Here is a 19,013-nt window from a genome sequence, read left to right as displayed (position 1 = left end):
TTGTCATCTATCTTGCTTTCCTGTCTCTCCTCCTCCACCACACTTTTGGGGTATAAAAGGGCCTCGTTACCTGTTTTATGTGCTGTAACTGTTTACACTTAAAGACTTCCTCCTTGGACACCTTGGAAATTTACTCTGTTCACTTCTCTTATGACACTAACTACAAGACTATGGTTGTATTTACATGAGGTGCTATGGCAATTTCTATTCCTTATTGTCTCCCCCCACCCCCCCCGGTCCAGTTAAGCCTGGTGCCTGCTACACTCGTGTTCTCTGAATGAATGTTCCTTGGATACCAGTCTAAGCAAACCAAATGGGCCTTTATTTCACGTGCGAAATCTTTTTTTTGGCTGCACCCGTGGCATGAGGAAGTTCCTGGGCCAGGGACTGACCCCATGCCACAGCAGTAACCAGAGCCATAGCAATGACAATGTTGGATCCTTATCCCGGTGAGCCAGTGGGGAACTCTGTCTGATTATCTTTAACCACGTATCTCAGTTATCCTTTAACAGTTCAGATGACATTTTAGAAAATGAGAAATGGATTTTTTTCCCCTAAAGCCTATCAATTTGTAGGCCTTCACTCTTCCCTATGAGTGATGCGAGGAAAAAACACCCAGTGGTGTGTCAACAGGAGCCAGGGAACTAGTGATTTTTTTGGTTATCATTTTATATCTATTACTATTATTTTAAGGGCCACACTTGTGGCATATGGAGGTTCCCAGGCTAGGGGTCAAATTGGAGTTACATCTGCCAGCCTAGGCCACAGCCACATCAACACGGGATCTGAGCCGTGTCTGTGACCTACACCACGGCTCACACCAACACCGGATCCTTAACCCCCTGAGCAAGGCCAGGGATGGAACCCGGATCCTCATGGATGCTAGTCAGATTAGTTTCTGCTGTACCATGATGGGACCTCCTATATCTATTATATTTTAATTCATATATATTCACATATTACTCACTTTTTTTAGAGTTATAAGAACTTTTATTGCTATGCTGAAAAGTTTACCATTTTTTCATATTGCATCATAACTGCCAATCTAAGTGATTTATAACAAACCTTATTCTGCTCATCTTTGATCTTTGTCTTCTATTACATCTTTAATTTTTTAATGATTTTTATTTTTTCCATTATAGTTGGCTTACAGTGTTCTGTCAACTTTCTACTGTACAGCAAAGTGACCCAGTCTCTCTCTCTCACACACACACACTTTTCCTCACATTATCCTCCACCATATATAACTCACATTTTAGGGAGTTCCCGTCATGGTTCAATCCCTGGCTTCACTCAGTGGGTTAAGGATCTGGCGTTGCCGTGGAGTAGGTCACAGACAGGGCCTGGATCTAGTGTGGCTATGGCTGTTGGTACAGGCCAGTGGCTATAGCTCCGATTAGACCCCTAGCTTGGGAACTTCCATATGCCACAGATGTGGCCCTAGAAAGCAAAACAAACAAAACAAACTCACTTTTTATACTGAAAAGTCTTATCTAAGTCTTATCTTAGAAAAACCCGAAGTCAAGTGCTATAATAAAATAGTGATTAAAAAAAAAACCCCTTGATTTTCTAGATAGATCTCTGTCTGATACCCATTGTTGAAATAACATCATTCTGCATTGTGTATGATACCATCCAAATATAAGGATATATACTTTGGGTTCTAAAATGTGATTGACAGGAGTTCCAGCCATGGCTCAGCAGAAACAAATCTGACTAGCATCCATGAGGACGAAGGTTCAATCCTCGGCCTTGCTCAGTGGGTTAAGGCCTTGCTCTGAGCTGTGGTGCAGGCTGCAGACTCAGCTTGGACCCCGAGTTGCTGTGGCTATGGCGTAGGCCAGCAGCTACAGCTCCGATACAGTTCTTGGCCTGGGAACCTACACATACCGCGGATGTGGGCCTAAAAGAACCAAAAAAATATAATAAACTAAAAAGTGACCGGCAACAATAGGACCTTTAAGATTTCACTTTAAGGTCACACACTGTATCAGGACTAAGGTTGAGAAGAAAAAAAAAACATGATTTACAGATCTTTCTTAGGAAACACCCTTCAAAACAAGCCAGCAACAGCAGCTAAAACAGATTAAAAAGTTTTAAAGTGCTTACTAAGTACCTGAACATTTCGCCTTAACTCAGTGAGGTAGGTTCTATTACCATCTTCATTTTACAGATGAGAAAATGGGCACAGAGAGGTTAAGTAAATTGCCCAAGGTCACATAAGGAATAAGTGGAAAAGTTGGGGGCTCAAATAAATGCAGTCTAGCTATAAGTACCACAGTCATAATCATACTATACTCTGTATACTACATCAATGAGAATAAGTTTCTTTCTTGAACAAACTGCTTACTCAATGGTATGCATATGGCTCAGCTAGAAAAATTACAGACCAATCACCATCTGGCTGGAATCTTTATTATTTCAGAAATAAGCTTCCTCTGTAACTTGAGATGGTTAGAATAGTTATTTCTGGATTGCTTCAATAAATATCAAAAACATCAACCATCTTGAAACCATACACTTATTTCATTTATAAGGACTTCCAAAAATAACTCTTCTGTATCAAAAACTTACAAATGGCAAAATAATGGTCTATGGATAGAGAAGGAAAGCTCTGCTAGGGGAAACTCTAAGAATGCCATTTTCTCTGTTACATTTTTGATTGATACATATTCATTAAAAAAGCCTTGCTTTGCTTTCCTTTTTTAAGTGATTCTTCTGAGAGGGAATCCAAAACACCAAATCTGAGGGGAAAAACCTCAAATAGGCTTTCCTGATTAGCACTTTAAAGCCTGAAGAGATAAGAAAGGGAAGCATGTACTCCTTTAAACATTTCAATATGCAAAAATATTCAGCAATTATGCATATTGTTTGTATACTTAAAAGTGCAACAATTTTCATGCTCTGATTATTTTATCCTATATATTTTGACAATTCAAAAGTAAGACTCACACACACATGTGATATATATTCTACAACAGAAACTCTTGATATGGTTAACATCCTGGACTCTCCTAACAATGTCAAACAAGGAGAAGCCAGACATGATCACATCTATACTGTAAGGAGAACCCTGAGAAGGGAGAGCAGGAGAAAGAACCACCTGTCTTTGTTTTCTGCTCAATGCTTCTGCAAAGTTGAGCAGATGTACTGTGGTGTCTTGTTTCCAAACATCTAAACCCCCTCAATGGCTCACCAGTTACACAAGTACTACGTTCTAAGTATTCAAAGAAAAACTGCAGGTGACCCTTTACTTCTCTTTGGTCCCTTTATCAACCCCCTCTGTTACTTATGATATTACTTGTTAATCTTCCACATTCAAAAAAAAAAAAAAATGCAGGTACATGATTTCACTTAACCAAGTAAATTTAAAAATAGATAAAATACTGAAATTCCTGCAACATAAACCTTAGTTTTCACATTCATTAAAGCATTTTAGAATTACTCACACATGAGAACTGAAAATATGTGTGCTATTTGGAAGACAACTACTGAATTTATTCTCCAGAAGAAAAAGCAGACCTGAAGCATCACATTATTGAAACATTTGAAGCATGGTGACAAAGTTCTTATCTTCTAAACTTCAATGAAATCTGCTTGCACAAACTATTTAATGAATATCTGCTCCTATTTAACAAGACAGATATCTGATGTATTAAGGAAGTCAGAAGCTGAGTCACTTCACTTCTTTCTGTTGCCTCCAGTTGCTAGAATACTGGCAACTCGCATAAATATGTTTAATGTATCCATGTAGATTCCCAGCATCCTAGAAAAGAAATAATGCCCATTAAACATGATGTAATTCTAGTAACAATGACAAAACTTATTTCTGTTTGTTCTGGCCACAGCATGCAGCAGCTTGCAGCCAGCAACTAGACCCAGGCTGCCACAGTGAGAGTGGCAAGTCCTAACCACTACCCCACCAGGAAACTCCTCCAAAACCATTTCTTAATATAGGAAAGAAGAAAACACAACCCTGATTATCTGTCCTAGGTATATAAAATAGAAATTAAAAAAAAGATACCAATTAAGGAAGTACTGGACTAGAAAACTGTCAAGATTTTCCTTTGGTGGATTAATCTTTAAAATTTTAACAAGCAGTTTTAAAAATCATTGTACACTCTAGCATTCTACTATAATATTTTGTGAAAAACAAAAACAAAAACACCCCATCCCAAAACCATAAGTGACAGACAATGAAATAATCAAAATCAAACCAAAGAAACACCTTTACCAAAACGTGTTAGACACAAAGTCTGGCATTTTTAAATATAATACATTCTGTCAACACTTCCCTGCTTCTGCCCCCAAAGAAACCTGCTACAAATCTGTAACCATTAGCAGCATTAAAAAAATTACATCAAGTTTTTAAAAAAGAAAAATAAATTAAGAAATGTGATAGACATCAGGAAACTCAAGAAAATTGTTTTAAATAAAATAACATACTTTGGTAAAAGGGAGAAGGAAAGGAAAAACATTATTATATAACGTGACATCAGCTAAAGTTGGAATCTCCAAAATGGAATTTTCAATTTTTAACACAAAATTAAATTTTGAGGTGTTTAAAATTTTTAATAAAATAGACTTTTTTAAAATTAAAAACTCCAAGTCAATTATGCATAATTTCCAAAAAATAATACTTGATTAATACATTTTTTTCTTCAGTTTTAAAATCTGTTAAATATAAACTACTAAAAAAAGTTAATTGAGGAGTTCCTGTCGTGGCTCAGTGGTTAATGAATCCGACTAGGAACGATGAGGTTGCGCATTCGATCCCTGGCCTTGCTCAGTGGGTTAAGGATCTGGTGTTGCTGTGAGCTGTGGTGTAGGTCTCAGTCGCGGCTCAGATCCCGAATTGCTGTGGCTCTGGTGCAGGCCGGCAGCTACTGCTCTGATTAGACCCCTAGCTTGGGAACCTCCATATGCTGAGGGAGCGGCTCAAGAAAAGGCAAAAAGACAGAAAAAAAAGTTAATTGACCAACAAGAAGTTTTTTGTTTTTTTTGTTTTTGGCGTTTTAGGGCCACACCTACAGCATGTGGAGGTACCTAGGTTAGGGTTCAAACTGGAGCTGTAGCTGTCCACTTACACCACAGCCATAGCCACAGCAGATCCGAACCAAGTCTGTGACCTACACCACAGCTCACGGCAACACTGGATCCTTAATCCACTGAGTGAGGCCAGGGATCGAACCTATATCCTCATGGATACCAGCTGGATTTGTTTCCACTGCACCACAACAGGAACTCCCCAACAAGGACATTTTAAGGCCAATTAGAAAAACAGGTAATATACTGTGAATTCAATACATACCTAACTATTATATTTAGCTGCAATATAATCAAGTGTTTTGTGTTTACAGTTTACTAGAGAGAGAGACTAGACCAAACAGAAACAAAATAGTAAAAAAAACTTGTTGTAGGTTAAACTCAAAAGGTACGTTCAAATCCTAATCCATGGTACCTGTGAATGTGATCTTATTTGGGAATAGGGTCTTTGCAAATATAATTAAGAGGTGAATTAAAATGAGCCAATACTGGAGTTCCTGTCGTGGCTCAGTGTTAATGAATCTGACTAGGAACCATGAGGTTGCTGGTTCGATCCCTGGCCTTGCTCAGTGGGTTAAGGATCTGGCGTTGCTATGAGCTATGGTGTAGGGTGCAGATGCAGCTTGGATCCCGAGTTACTGTGGCTATGGTACAGGCCGACAGCTACAGCTCTGATTAGACCCCTAACCTGGGAACCTCCATGTGCTGCGGGAGCGGCCCTAGAAATGGCAAAAAGACAAAAAAAAAAAGAAAGAAAAAAAAATGAGGCGATACTGGAGTGGGGTGAGCCTTAATCCAATATGGTATCATTATAAGAAGAGAGAGAGCACAGGGAGAACATCCCATGAATACAGAAGTAGAGAGTAGAGTGATATTATCTACAAGCCAAGAAATGCCTAGCACGGCTGGCCAGGATGAGTAGCTGGGACAGAGGCATAAATAAGATTCTTCCTTACAGCCTTCAGAAGGACCAAACCTGACGAAAACCTTGATTGAAACTTCTGGCCTCCAGAACTGTAAGAGAATACATTTCTGTTGTTTTAAACCACCCAGTTCATATAATTTGTTACAGCAGCCCTAGGAAACTCCTATTGTCATGAAACAAAATAGGCCCAAACAAACACAAATGACCTTATGCAGCAAAGGAAAGACATTAAAGACTACTTACGAATTGATGGGATCATATTTTTGAACTCCATACATTGGTACTACTTCTGCACGTTTGATTACTTTCTGTGTATCATACAGAAGAAACATGCTGAAAAGAACTAATCCACCGTAAATTGCCACTGAGTATAGAGTGGCACCAGCCACAGTGGTAGGTGGAAGAAACATAGATCCTGAAATCAAAATGGGAAAAAAAAAAGATTTTTCTGTAACTGGATTTATGATTAGCATTACTTTTTTTGGCATGCTGAATACATAAGGTAACATCTGTGCACTATCTAATTTTATATACATTCAGTAAAAAACCCATTATACTCACTCCTGCAATGGGTCATTTGCCCACATTATTGGAAGGCTCTTGTATCAGAGCGATTTCCATGTTCTCCAGACCAACTTTCCCATTTTAGATGTATTTGGTAAAACCAATAATAATAGTATGCCATGATGCCAAATAGAAAATCCAATCAAATTAGCACATATCTTTTAAAAATCATTATAATAACTGTCTTTATTATCATCATCTCTCAGTTCAGTTTATAGTTTGGCACACAAGAATCTGCTTCTTTTGCTGTTTTTGGAAGCAGAGAGTATCAGTGATGCTTTGATAACAATTTCAGCTATAAGACATACACAGTCAGTTGACCTATTCTGCTAATGCACTCAATAGACTTATAACTACAAAATTTCCCACTTCTTATTTTTAATCAGTTCATTAAAACCACTTACAAATATCACTATCGGTAGGTCTAATCTCAAGAATGAAATGTGTTTTAATAAATTCTGTTTCTCAGGATGTGGCCTCCAAGTCTTACCTGGTACACAGATATGGTGACTGAACATCACAGCATATATCTTTAAACCAACTTAAAAAAAAATGACATTTTCTAAATACTCTCCATTAGGATACCTGAGTATGTCAGATGATTTTAGGCCATTATAAAACGAAGAATCAAAAGTCAAGGCCCAGTTGCTTACCCAGTGAGGATACAAAGACGAGACCCAGGCCCACGCCCAGGGGTGCTCCCATGTTCAGAAACTTCTCACTGGGCGCACACATGGCCACAGTGGAGAGGCCTCCTACGATGCCAGCTGTGTACCATGCAGCCCTGATGAGAAGAGGCCCCCCTAATATCGTCAAAGGAGCCACCACCGCACCCATCACACCTGGAGAAAGAGCAAGTGGGCAGTTAAGTATTTCTTAGATAACCAACCCAAAGAAAAATGCCTCTTGTAACACACATGACATTTGAACATATTTTAGTTTCTTGTTTAAAAAAAGGTGATTATAAAAAGTTTTCCACTTATATTTAGGTAATATTACCCCCCTCAAACTCCACAACTAAAACCTGTACCTGTCCAAATTCTAAATCATAACAGTAACACTAATCCTAGTCAAACAGTCACAACTCACAACTAGAAACACTAAGCTACATTTTTAGTAATTTTGTCAAATTCAGTGTAGTTCACTATTTGTATCCGAGTTTATCAAGTCTTTGTAACAATACTCACATATGGAAGGACTGAGATGAAAAGGCTTAAAAAATTAAAAATCAAAACTACTGAGCTGACAGAGAACAAAGTAAAAGGAACGGGTAAGTATATGACGCTAATCTTAAAGTAGGAACATCAAGGGCAGACACTACCCTGGGAATTTCCATATGCCATAGGTCTGGCCCTAAAAAGCAAAAAATTAAAAAATAAAAATAAAAAAAGATAACCAGAGTTGGTAGATGAAAAAAAAAATTTTGAAAAGAAAAGAAAATGTCATTCATGCTGTGCAGAAGAAGGTTAACATGGCAGGCCTAAGGCTACCTTTACGAAGACCTGCTTGCAAAGTTAGTCTTTGGCTGGCACCTGAGGCCAGGGATTAAACCTGTATCCTCATGGACAGTGTGTTAGGTTCTTAACCTGTTGAGCCACAATGGGAACTCTGAGATATTAAATTTCATAGAAAATGCATATACTATGTTTTAGGTAATTTTTTCCTTAAAATCTGGTTATTGGTATTAGAAGCAAATATTGGGACCGCCTCCCTCCCAACCACAAGGGTTTTGTCCTGTAAAGCCTCATGGAAAATATCTATGGTTGAATAACCTAAGACTTAATGGAAGAGAGACTCAAAAACCAAGGCTGAGAAGTCATCCTGTCTCATGTTCACCAAAACAAAGACAGCACGTGAAGAATGTAAATGACATATTTCACGCTAGAAATTCATTATCATGAGTGCCCCAGATCATTTACTAACTTCCATTTACTAACCCATGTTAAAAACATTTCAGAGTCTGTCTCCCTGGAAGTTTCAGGGAAATCCTTCTAAAATTTTCTCGTTTTGTGGTAGAGAACACATATCTAAGAAGTATTTTTGTTTTTGCGTCTAGTTGATTCTTTACTTTACCCAGAGGCAGAATGCCCCTAGGATAGATACCTCAAATGGAAAACACTTTACATAAACTTTAAAATATCTGTTTTTCTATAATTAAATAAAATATTACACACACCTAAAAGAATATTAAAACTGTCCTTGGGAGTTCCCTTTGTGGCACAGCAGGAATGAATCTGATCAGTATCCATGAGGATGCAGGTTTGATCCCTGGCCTTGCTCTGTGGGTCAGCAATTCGGTTTTGCTGTGAGCTGTGGTATAGGTCGCAGATAAGGATAGGATCCAGCGTTGCTGCGGTGTAGGCCAGCAGCTGTAGCTACGTTTCAACCCCTAGCCAGGACACCTCCATACGATGTGAGTGGGGCCCTAAAACAAACAAACAAACAAAAACAACAAAAAGGAAACAAAAAAAACAAAAAAAAACCCCCACCCCTGCCAAAAAACCCCATAGTGTCCTGCAATACCAGGGTTGGGTTGGACAGCCTCTTCCTGCTCATGGTAACTTTGTGCCAAGAACTATCTAATTGTGACCCAGCTCATTGTATCAGATATCCCAGTGGCTCCACTGCAAAAACCTCTGCTCCTGTTCTTTCACATGTCTTATCTCCCCCTTCTCTGGCAGAGATTGCCAGGTTCATGTTTCTAAAGATACACAAGAACAACTCTCAAGTGATGTGTACCAGATCTGAAATTCTTGTATTAGATAAAATACATAAAAGGAAATCTCTGCATGTATTAGCCTGTCATAGGAGGCAAGTGTAATACTGTGGGGGGATGTTCACGATCTTAGAACAAATCATTAACTTCCCAGAGTAGAGGTCTGGCAATAACATACCCAGGAGTAAGTGCAGAAAACTGTGTTTAGTGAACATGAGGCTTAATTAAATTATGTACATATCATTTACGATTGTGAAGAGTCACCAAAAAAGGTTTAATAACAGTTTAAAAACAGAACATACCAGAATGTAGTAACCAAGCAAGATGCTTTGGGCCTGGGCTCCGGTCATATGATATTGATTGTACCAGCATTCCAGCTCCAATCATGGCTGCAAAGGTTGCACCAATTGTCTGAAAGATATGTACTACTAAGAAAAATCGATTCTTATACAATAACAAAGTAGAAACCCCCGAGCTCCAAGTTCAGTTAGTTTCTCCAATAAACCATGTTTTAAAAAATGAAGGATAATGAACTGAATTCTACATTTTTTTCTAGCACATTAAAAAGCGTTATGATAGGAGTTCCCGTCGTGGCGCAGTGGTTAACGAATCCGACTAGGAACCATGAGGTTGAGGGTTTGGTCCCTGCCCTTGCTCAGTGGATTAACAATCCGGCACTGCCGTGAGCTGTGGTGTAGGTTGCAGACGCGGCTCGGATCCCGCGTTGCTGTGGCTCTGGCGTAGGCCAGCGGCTGCAGCTCCGATTCGACCCCTAGCCTGGGAACCTCCATATGCTGTGGGAGCGGCCCAAAGAAATAGCAAAAAGAGAAAAAGACAAAAAGACAAAAAAAAAAAAAAAAAAAAAAAAAATTGTTATGATTATTTGTTTGGGCAAATTGGCAAGAGCGCCCTCTAATGTCATACATATAAAGTTTTGCAGATAACTTCAAGTGAATGAGCTGAGCTTTTGATTAATACCATCATCTTTAAAAAATTTATTCTTATTAGACAGAGGTATAATAAAGCCCCTTTAAGAGTAATTATTTTAAATTGTATTTATTTTGATATAGTACCAAGAGAATTTAAAAAATTAGTGATGATATACCAATTAAAACACATACATGTATATATACAGCACATTGTTCTGAATTCCATATTTGAAAAACAGAGGCACATGGAAAAGATGAAAACTAAGATTCTACGTTTCCCTCCTCCCAGCTTTCTCACTGACTTGGTCCTCAACTCTTTTCTTATAGATTTCCACTGTTACACATTTAAATATTCCTTGTGTATAACAAGGAGGAAATATGTGAAATGGAATAAAGATGATAATCTCTTCAGGAAATTTAAAGCAGAAATTTCAAACTTATACCCTTGGGTAGAATCAGAAAGCAGATGTTTTGTTTGGCCAACTGTTCAAGAAACAGTATTTTTCCTTTTTTTTTTTTTAGGGCTGTACCCAAGAATATGGAAATTCCCAGGCGAGGGGCCAAATCAGAGCTATAGCTGCCAGCCTATGCCACAGCCACAGTAACTCAGGATCCGAGCTGTGTCTGTGATCTATACCACAGCTCATGGCAACACCGGGCCCTTAACCCACAGAGCAAGGCCAGGGATCAAACCCGCAATCTCAGGAATACTAGTTAGATTCATTTCTGCTGTGCCACAATGAGAACGCCCCAAAATCAATTTTGTGTGAATACTTTTAGTTGGGAAGGCTTTCTCTAGATGCCAATAATCCAGTGTGATACACCAGGCCTGCCTCACTCATGTGCATTATCCTCTGACCCATGGACATCTGAATGGTCAAGCTCTGAGGTAAAGTACAGGTAAACATATCAGCCGTTTTTGCTAAGAATTGGAAAGGCTTCACTCATAATACAGAAAAGCACACTGGGTTCTACCTTACCATCTTCCAATGGAGAAATAATTACTAAAAACTACTTCATCTATCTCTGTGCAAAGCATTTTTGGGATATTTAACACAATTACATATTTTTCTTTTAAAATCCTTCATGTTCCAGGTCCATTTTTTGCTGTTTACCTTCCTATACTGTATACTCCAGCTACAATGAATTAGTAGGCTGCAAACATGCCCCACTTCCATGCCTCTTTAATTCTGTTTATTGTTCCTAAAAATACCTCATTCCCATCTGGCTGACATATTTAAGGATTACCTCCTAGTCTGGAAAGTTTTTCTGGTAGGTACCCTGGCTGCCACAAGCAATGTCAGATACCTACACTGTTCCAAAAGCACTTGGTATAAGCTTTGACATTACCTGTATGTATAGCTGTCACCTCCCAAGGGCTTCATCTTCATCTCTGTAGCACCCGTCTGGCTTCCTAAACTATTTTCCTTAAGCAGTTCAAATAGCAGGTGAGACTAATCATATGCCCACATGCACCAGAGAATACAGCCTAAGCACTAAACTTCCTTGAAGTTTTAGTTTAATAACTAAATTTTTGTATATTTTAATCTTTCATGTTTGCTTTATTACAAAAGAATTGCTAGAGGATGCATGACACCATTTAAGAAGCAAGACCCTCATACTGAAGTGTCCAAATGGCTGCAAAACTGCAAAAGGTCCTCCTTACAAACATTACAGATTTGGATTACCCATGGCAGGAATTGGTGGGAATTTACTATGGGAAATCTGTATTATATAAACTCTATCTCCTCTTCCCTTCCGTCTCACATTTTATTGCTCCAGTCTGCATCTTAACCATCCACTATTTCAGACCCGGAAAAGGCACAGCTGGCGCACAGCTGGCACAGCTGGCTTGTCTCTTCCTCATTAACTTTTTTTTTTTTTTTTGTCTTTTGTCCTTTTAGGGCTGCGCCTGAGGCATATGGAGATTCCCAGGCTAGGGGACTAATCGGAGCTGTAGCCACTGGCCTACCCCAGAGCCACAGCAATGCCAGAGGTGAGCCGAGTCTGCAACCTACACCACAGCTCACAGCAACGTTGGATCCTGAATCTACTGAGTGAGGCCAGGGATCAAACCCACAACCTTATGGTTCCTAGTCAGATTCGTTTCCGCTGTACCACGATGGGAACTCAAGGCTCAGGAGTTCCTTTCATGGCTGAGCAGTTAATGAACCCAACTACAATCCATGAGGATGCTAGTTCAATCCCTGGCCTCGATCAGTGGGTTAAGGATCCAGCATTGCCATGAGCTGTGGGGAAGGTCACAGACAAAGCTTGGATCCCACATTGCTGTGGCTGTTTTGTAGGGTGACGGCTGTAGCTCCAATTCAACCCCTAGCCTGGAACCTCCATATGCCATAGATTCGGCCCTAAAATAGTGAGAGGGAAAAACAAACAAAAAAACTCTTAAGGCTCAAATGCAAATCACACTCTTGCTTTTTCAGCATCTGCAAGAGCCTCTGACTTCTGACTTCTCAGGCACTCTCCTCAGCTTGGCAATCAAACGCACCCTTTTTCATTGTGTCACCTTCACACTCCAGACCTCAAACACCTGAACTTCACCCCAATGGGATCGTAAAGTCTTTTAATGGTGGCTTCTCTTCTCTGTCCAAGCTGTTTTGCAAATCTGGATTACCATGTTTATTGCCCTACTGGCACTACAATAAAAAATGCTGGCCTTCAACAGCCCTGATGAAACCAATGTCTCCTTCATGGAACTTTCCTACTAGTCCACGCCAAAAACTGTCTTTTCACTGATTTTACATTTTCAATTTTTACTGCATATTCTTTATCGCATACTCTAATTCATCATCTCTTGAACCAGATAGAAGAAAAATGGGTACCACATTTGAAATTATTTTTTGGTATTTAGCAAAACAACAGGTGCTCAAGAAACTCTCACTGAATATAAAACCTTATACAGGGGCAGGAAAGTTCAGAATAGTGGCAGTACTATTCTGTTCACTAGTATAGAGTACTTGGGTTTTAGTGAAAGCTATTTTACACTGACCTTTAAGATGGATTTTCATCTGCCTTATTTTTTAGTTAATTACTATAAAATAGAGCCTGTTTGATATTTGCTGCTGAATAAGTAGGATGTTCCTGCAGGTCTGGGTTCAACACCTTTGCCGCTATTTTTTTTTTTTTTTGGTCTTTTTAGGGCCGCTTCTTCTGCACATGGTTCCCAGGCTAGGGGTCAAATCAGAGCTATAGCTGTCAGCCTATGCCACAGCCACAGCAATGCCAGATCCGAGCCGAATCTTCAACCTATACCACAGCTCACAGTGGCACTGGATCCTGAACCCAGTGAGCAAGGCTGGGGATCAAACCTGCATCCCTATGGATGCTAGTTAGATTCATTTCTGCTGAGCCACGATGGGAACTCCAACCTTTACTGCTATTAAAAGACATGTTCAGGAGTTCCCACTGTGGCACAGGGGAAACAAATCTGACTAGGAACCATGATGTTGCAGGTTAAATCCCTGGCCTCGTTCAGTGGGTCAAGGATCCAGTGTTGCCGTGAGCTGTGGTGTAGGTTGCAGACGTGGCTTGGATCCCGCGTTGCTGTGACTCTGGTGGAGGCCGGCAGCTACAGCTCCGATTAGACCCCTAGCCTGGAAACCTCCATATGCCGTGGGTGTGGCCCTAAAAAAAAAAAAAAAAAAAAAAAAAAAAGAGACACGTTCAACATGGAATAATAGCTGACTTACCTCAGAATGTACCTCCTACTTTGTTTCAGCTGCACTAACAAGTTGTATACTAATTTGAACAAAAATTTGTTAATATAGTAAGGTATTCTTTCCATTTAATACCCTTCCAATAGTTTTCATCTAACCTGTTGGTATTTCGTGGAAAAGGAAAACAAAAACAAGCTGACTTACCACCCAAGAGCCTTTCATCATGAAGTTCATGAGAGCAGGAGTTCTGCTCACTGCCAGAGCAGACATAGCTGTTAAACCAATACTTCCTGCTAAGTACATATAAGTTGAATGAATTCTATCTTTCACATACTGAGGCCAAATTCTGTAAGAAACACAACACGATCAACTTACAGAGTTATGAATGTGAATTTTGGTTGCATCATTTACTAATTGGGAGACCTTGAGAATATTACTTTATTGCTCTAAATCTTATAACATTATCATGAAAATAATGATGAATATGTTGGAGTTATCATAAAAATTAAGTAATATAAAAACATAAGCCCTTGGCACATACATAAAACATTTTCTCCGTGCTTAAACACATATTACTAACTTTGGTAAAAGATTTTTATTTATTAAGTTTTAATAAATACATGCCAAAGAAATAAAAGATTCTATTTTTATTCATGTATATTTTTACGCAATTGAAACACTAGACATAAAACACTCCAAAACTGGCAAAAGATTAAAAAGGAAGAGAAGGAGTTCCCGTCGTGGCGCAGTGGTTAACGAATCCGACTAGGAACCATGAGGTTGCGGGTTCGGTCCCTGCCCTTGCTCAGTGGGTTAACGATCAGGCGTTGCCGTGAGCTGTGGTGTAGGTTGCAGACGCGGCTCGGATCCCGCGTTGTTGTGGCTCTGGCGTAGGCCGGTGGCTACAGCTCCGATTCAACCCCTAGCCTGGGAACCTCCATATGCCGCGGAAGCGGCCCAAGAGATAGCAACAACAACAACAAAAAAAAAAAAAAAAAAGGAAGAGAAGAAAATTGGAACCTTTAAGACTAGAACTGTTTCAGAATACTTTACTTACATGGCCTTTTCAATAGCTCCAATCTCATTAGACATTCCCAAGCCATAGTAGCATAGCGCTCCAAGACCAACAGCAGCCCCTCCAGCAATAAACCATCTTCCCATCTGATCAACTGCAGAACACAAGAGGAAATGCATGTTAACATTGTTGTCTTGACAAAAATGATCAGACCTAGTCTTTAATTTGACTCCAACAAAATCTGAGGAGACAGTGGATCTATAGATGTAGGGTACTTCTGCGATATATGTTATTTTATTCATAAGAGGCTGGGGTGTGTTCTTAAGACACTTTTCTTGAACAGCCAGGTCTTTATTAACATCTATATTTTAGTCATTTACTCTTGACCTGAAACATACACAAGTATTACGCTTGAAGGAAGACTATGCAACTTCAAATAAACTTAATTAATGGACTGTACCTTCCAGATCATGGCATTTTAATTAACAATCCTTTTTAAAAAGGGTGAAAATAAAAATTTTTCTGGAAGAAATATGACTGGGAACCACTAAACCCACTCTGAAGTATAATCTTTTCAGTGTCATCAGATCCCTGAGAATAATTGCCTTTTTTTCCTCACAAAATGCACATATATACATGTTTGCATTTTCTTTAAGGAGGCTGTTCATGGACCTCTTAAAACACCAGTTTAAAAACTAAAGGCTGCCACATACTCTTAAATATTTTTTCCACTGATGGTTCCAAAGCTGCCTCCTTGAGTTCTTGGCCAGTTTTCCCACGGCGGATCCCAATTCTTGTCTTGGTAGCATATTCCTGATTTACATGAAAACAGACCACCCACACCAAAACAGAATGTTAGCAATAAAATAAAACAGAAGATCCCGTCACACTAGAAAACTACATAAAATAACTTGGTACTATGTATATAATTTCACTATTAAAGTATGTTAGATAATCTTAAAAAATTAAACGTAGACCCTACCTGTGCTCTATCTTCGAAGTTATTCACTAATTCATTACAACCTAATTTCTTAGTTTAAGCTTCAGAATTATTTCATAATTTACAAATTTTATTTATATCTTTATAATTACTATATTTTAAACACTAACTTCTAGAAATATGCATTCAGTAAGTATTAGCTACATTTTTTTCATCTGGGAAATGGGCTCAATCTTTCCTTTAACATAGAGCCAAAGGGAGGAAAAACTACTTCTATTTTAGCTCTTTTCCAATAGTTAATTTATTTCTCTTCTAGTTTCTGTATATTTTCTTATGCACATCACATTTCAAAATTTATGCTCCTAATCTGAATGCTAGAGCAAAAATCTTTTGACATGGATTCTCTTTAACCTGACAGATTTTATTTTACTACTCTCTCAACAAGAGCTGAAATGACATATTTAGTAACTTATTAATAAGTTATTGGTCAACTGGTAATATTCCTGGGTTCTAAAGCTTTTGACAATAGATTCCACCACCTCTTTGTGTTACTGTATAGCTCTCAATCCCTCACAAATTACTCTAAAGTCTCTCAATGAGAAACTCCAAAAGAGAAGTTATAGGAGTTCTTTTTCATATAAGGATGGAACAGAATGATAGAAAACTAATGGGGAGAAGCAGCTGATCTGGGACATTATCAGGGCTGTTTCAATAAATACTGAATGGTATAATAGGGAGCTTCACACTTTCAAAAAATGGTCCCTGTGGCATGGACAGAGAGAGACAATATAAAAATAGTTTGGAGTTCCTGTTGTGGCACAGTGGAAACAAAGATGTGGGTTGGATCCCTGGCCAAGTGGGTCAGAGATCTGGCATTGCCGTGATCTGTGGTGCAGGTCACAGATGCAGCTTGGACCTGGGCTGTTTTGCTGTGCCTATGGTGTAGGCTAGCGGCTGCAGCTCTGATTCACCAGCCCCTAGCCTGGAAACTTCCACTTCCATATGTCTTGGGGTGCCCTTAAAAGGAAAAAAAAGTCAAGACTATCTTTTTTTTTTGTCTTTTGTCTTTTTAGGCCTGCATCTGTGGCACATGGAGGTTCCATATGCCACAGTCTAGGGGTCAAAGTGGAGCTGCAGCTGCCAGCCTACACCACAGCCACAGCAACACCAGATCTGAGCCATGTCTGTGACCTACACCAGAGGTCCTTAACCCACTGAGCAAGGCCAGGGATCAAACCCAAGTCCTCATGGATACCAGACTGGAACTCCAAAGTCAGATTATCTTTACCCTGCTGGGTGTTAAAAGCCATTGATTCTTTGTGATGGAATTCTTCACAACAGGGGAGGCCTTGGTGAAAGTTGGATGGAAAACTCTGGAGGGTAGAGTCCGGAGACACACGAGTCTTGCCGCCAGCATGGTGGCACACCAGGTTTACCAGGCAGATCTGAAATGCTAGTTAGAGACAGAGACAAAAAATAACCCATTACCTAAGGAAGGACACAGACAACCTAGAGACAAGAAGAGCCAATCATCTCCTAGTAGAAAAGATGAAATGATGAATACTCTGCTTGTCCCTTGTTAGTTTAAGAAATTCATCCTACAAAACTGGTTTGGGATGGATCACCAAAATAGGCTTAAATCCCAACAGGAACAATAATAAAACAAATGATTCTTGTTTAAATTATGTGTCTAGTACAGAATGGATGTTTATATCTTAGAAGAATTACAAGGTGTGTGATGGAGTTTATAAATGTGGTTTTGGCTTAAAATTTATACCAACATTCAACAAGAAAATGTACAAGAATGCTAGAACAACTTCTGAGCAGAGGAAAAATGTCTTCCAGGAAAAAGATGACAGCTCTTCAAGGTCATACTATATTGCAGGGCTATAAGACATCAGAAGAAATCAAACATGCCAAATACTACTTCCCTTCAAAACATGATATAAGAATGTTCAAGGTACTGAATCCTGGGACATATCTTAAAAATGTAGACACTTGGGTCTAACTCTGATCCTGATGATTTAACTCCTAGGAACAGGCCACAGTAATACATATTCTAGCTAGCACTCCAAAAGCTAAGAATCCTTTCTTTAAAATACTTATCTGAGTGTACTTCCAGCTCTGTCACTGGATCTACGAGGGATGTACAAAACTGGACACCTATCCTTCGGGAAAACACCGAGTCATTCCAGCACTTTCACGGCATTACATCACCTCGCCTAAAGGGGCAGTGCCTCTCAATCCTCAACACATCTGAGGGCCTGATCAGACAGAGTGGCCCCCAGGGTGGCAATTCTGCTTCTGCCACATGCTAGAAGTGGCCTCGTGAGAGTGTTTGATCTCCGAGAATAAAGTTCCTTAGCTACAAAATGAGTAAAATACTACCGATCCCGTAAGCTTCTGTGCACATTTGATGAGCACCTCGTCCCCTAAGACAGTTTACCCAGATCAAGACTCCAGCCTTCCAAAGTCAACGTACGACTCTACAAAACTCTCGTCTCAGGCATCCCCTTATCTACCAGGGTGGTGGCCCAGCCCCGGGGATGATTCAGCACCTCGTTGCCCAGGGAGAAGACAGCAGAGAGGACGAGCCCCTGCCTGCCCACCCCAGGCCCCACAGCCGCTACGTCCATCCACCCGGTCACCTGCAGTATGACCCTGACGCGCCACCAGGCTGTGACGCAACCCGCTGCGCCGCTGCCTCCAGCCCTCGGAGACGCACCCAGAGGCCCCGCCGGGCCGGCAACCAGTAGCACGGTGGATCGCGGTGACTGTCGCCCAGGGGAGCCGTACCTCAGTCCCTTGTCACCTCAAGCGCGCAGTTCCCTTTCGCCGGCGGAAGTCAACCGCGCACACCTCCTAACCCCTCCGCCCACCCCTTACGGACTTTGAGCGCAGTCCCTTTTGCTCACAGTGACGCAACATCCGGAGAAGCCGCAAACACTACAGATAGCCAATCATGAGCGGAGGCCTAACGGAGGGGCGGCACAATTATGGAGGAGGGGTTCCGGGCTGGAGGGGTGGGGCCAATGGAGAATTGCTGGAAGCGTCACAACTTCCATTGTGGGTTTGGGCAGAGAAGGCATTTCAGCCATCTTAGCTATGGGTAGCGGGTCTTCATCTTTGTCGCATCATTTCACTTGCGGCAGTTACAAAAATTATTTTTAAATTGAAAGAGGGTAGTTTAAGAATTAAAAC

General features: G+C 40.1%; 1 protein-coding gene across 7 annotated transcripts; it reads right to left on the bottom strand.

The window, feature by feature from the left end:
- Positions 1–2,393: 2,393 nt before the first annotated feature.
- GHITM (growth hormone inducible transmembrane protein) lies at positions 2,394–18,756 on the bottom strand. 7 transcript variants are annotated; one of them, NM_001244382.2, is given in 9 exon segments: positions 2,394–3,766; positions 6,215–6,386; positions 7,189–7,377; positions 9,554–9,662; positions 14,062–14,203; positions 14,915–15,026; positions 15,586–15,685; positions 17,101–17,265; positions 18,538–18,756. In NM_001244382.2, coding segments are annotated over 8 exon segments (1,038 nt in total). In that variant the 5' UTR covers positions 17,230–17,265; positions 18,538–18,756; the 3' UTR covers positions 2,394–3,681.
- Between the last annotated feature and the right edge of the window lie 257 nt (positions 18,757–19,013).

The sequence above is a fragment of the Sus scrofa genome, chromosome 14 (genome assembly GCF_054392235.1).
Source record: "Sus scrofa isolate SSC_HxYL_T2T_F1_AM1 chromosome 14, Sscrofa_HxYL_maternal_Yorkshire_Landrace_v2.0, whole genome shotgun sequence".
Taxonomy (NCBI): Eukaryota; Metazoa; Chordata; class Mammalia; order Artiodactyla; family Suidae; genus Sus; species Sus scrofa.
The sequence above is the reverse complement of the archived record's forward strand: the minus strand, read 5'-3'. Positions and strand labels throughout refer to the sequence as shown.

What these genes read in the sequence shown, in the direction of transcription:
- GHITM (XM_005671152.4), bottom strand. Translation starts at nt 17,229, where the DNA reads ATGCTGGCGGCAAGACTCGTGTGTCTCCGGACTCTACCCTCCAGAGTT. An exon ending in CGTCTTTGTATCCTCACTGG is followed by an intron (nt 6,387 to 7,188) that starts GTAAGCAACTGG and finishes TTTTGATTTCAG; the next exon opens with GATCTATGTTTCTTCCACCT. An exon ending in AAATATGATCCCATCAATTC is followed by an intron (nt 3,767 to 6,214) that starts GTAAGTAGTCTT and finishes TTTCTTTTCTAG; the next exon opens with GATGCTGGGAATCTACATGG.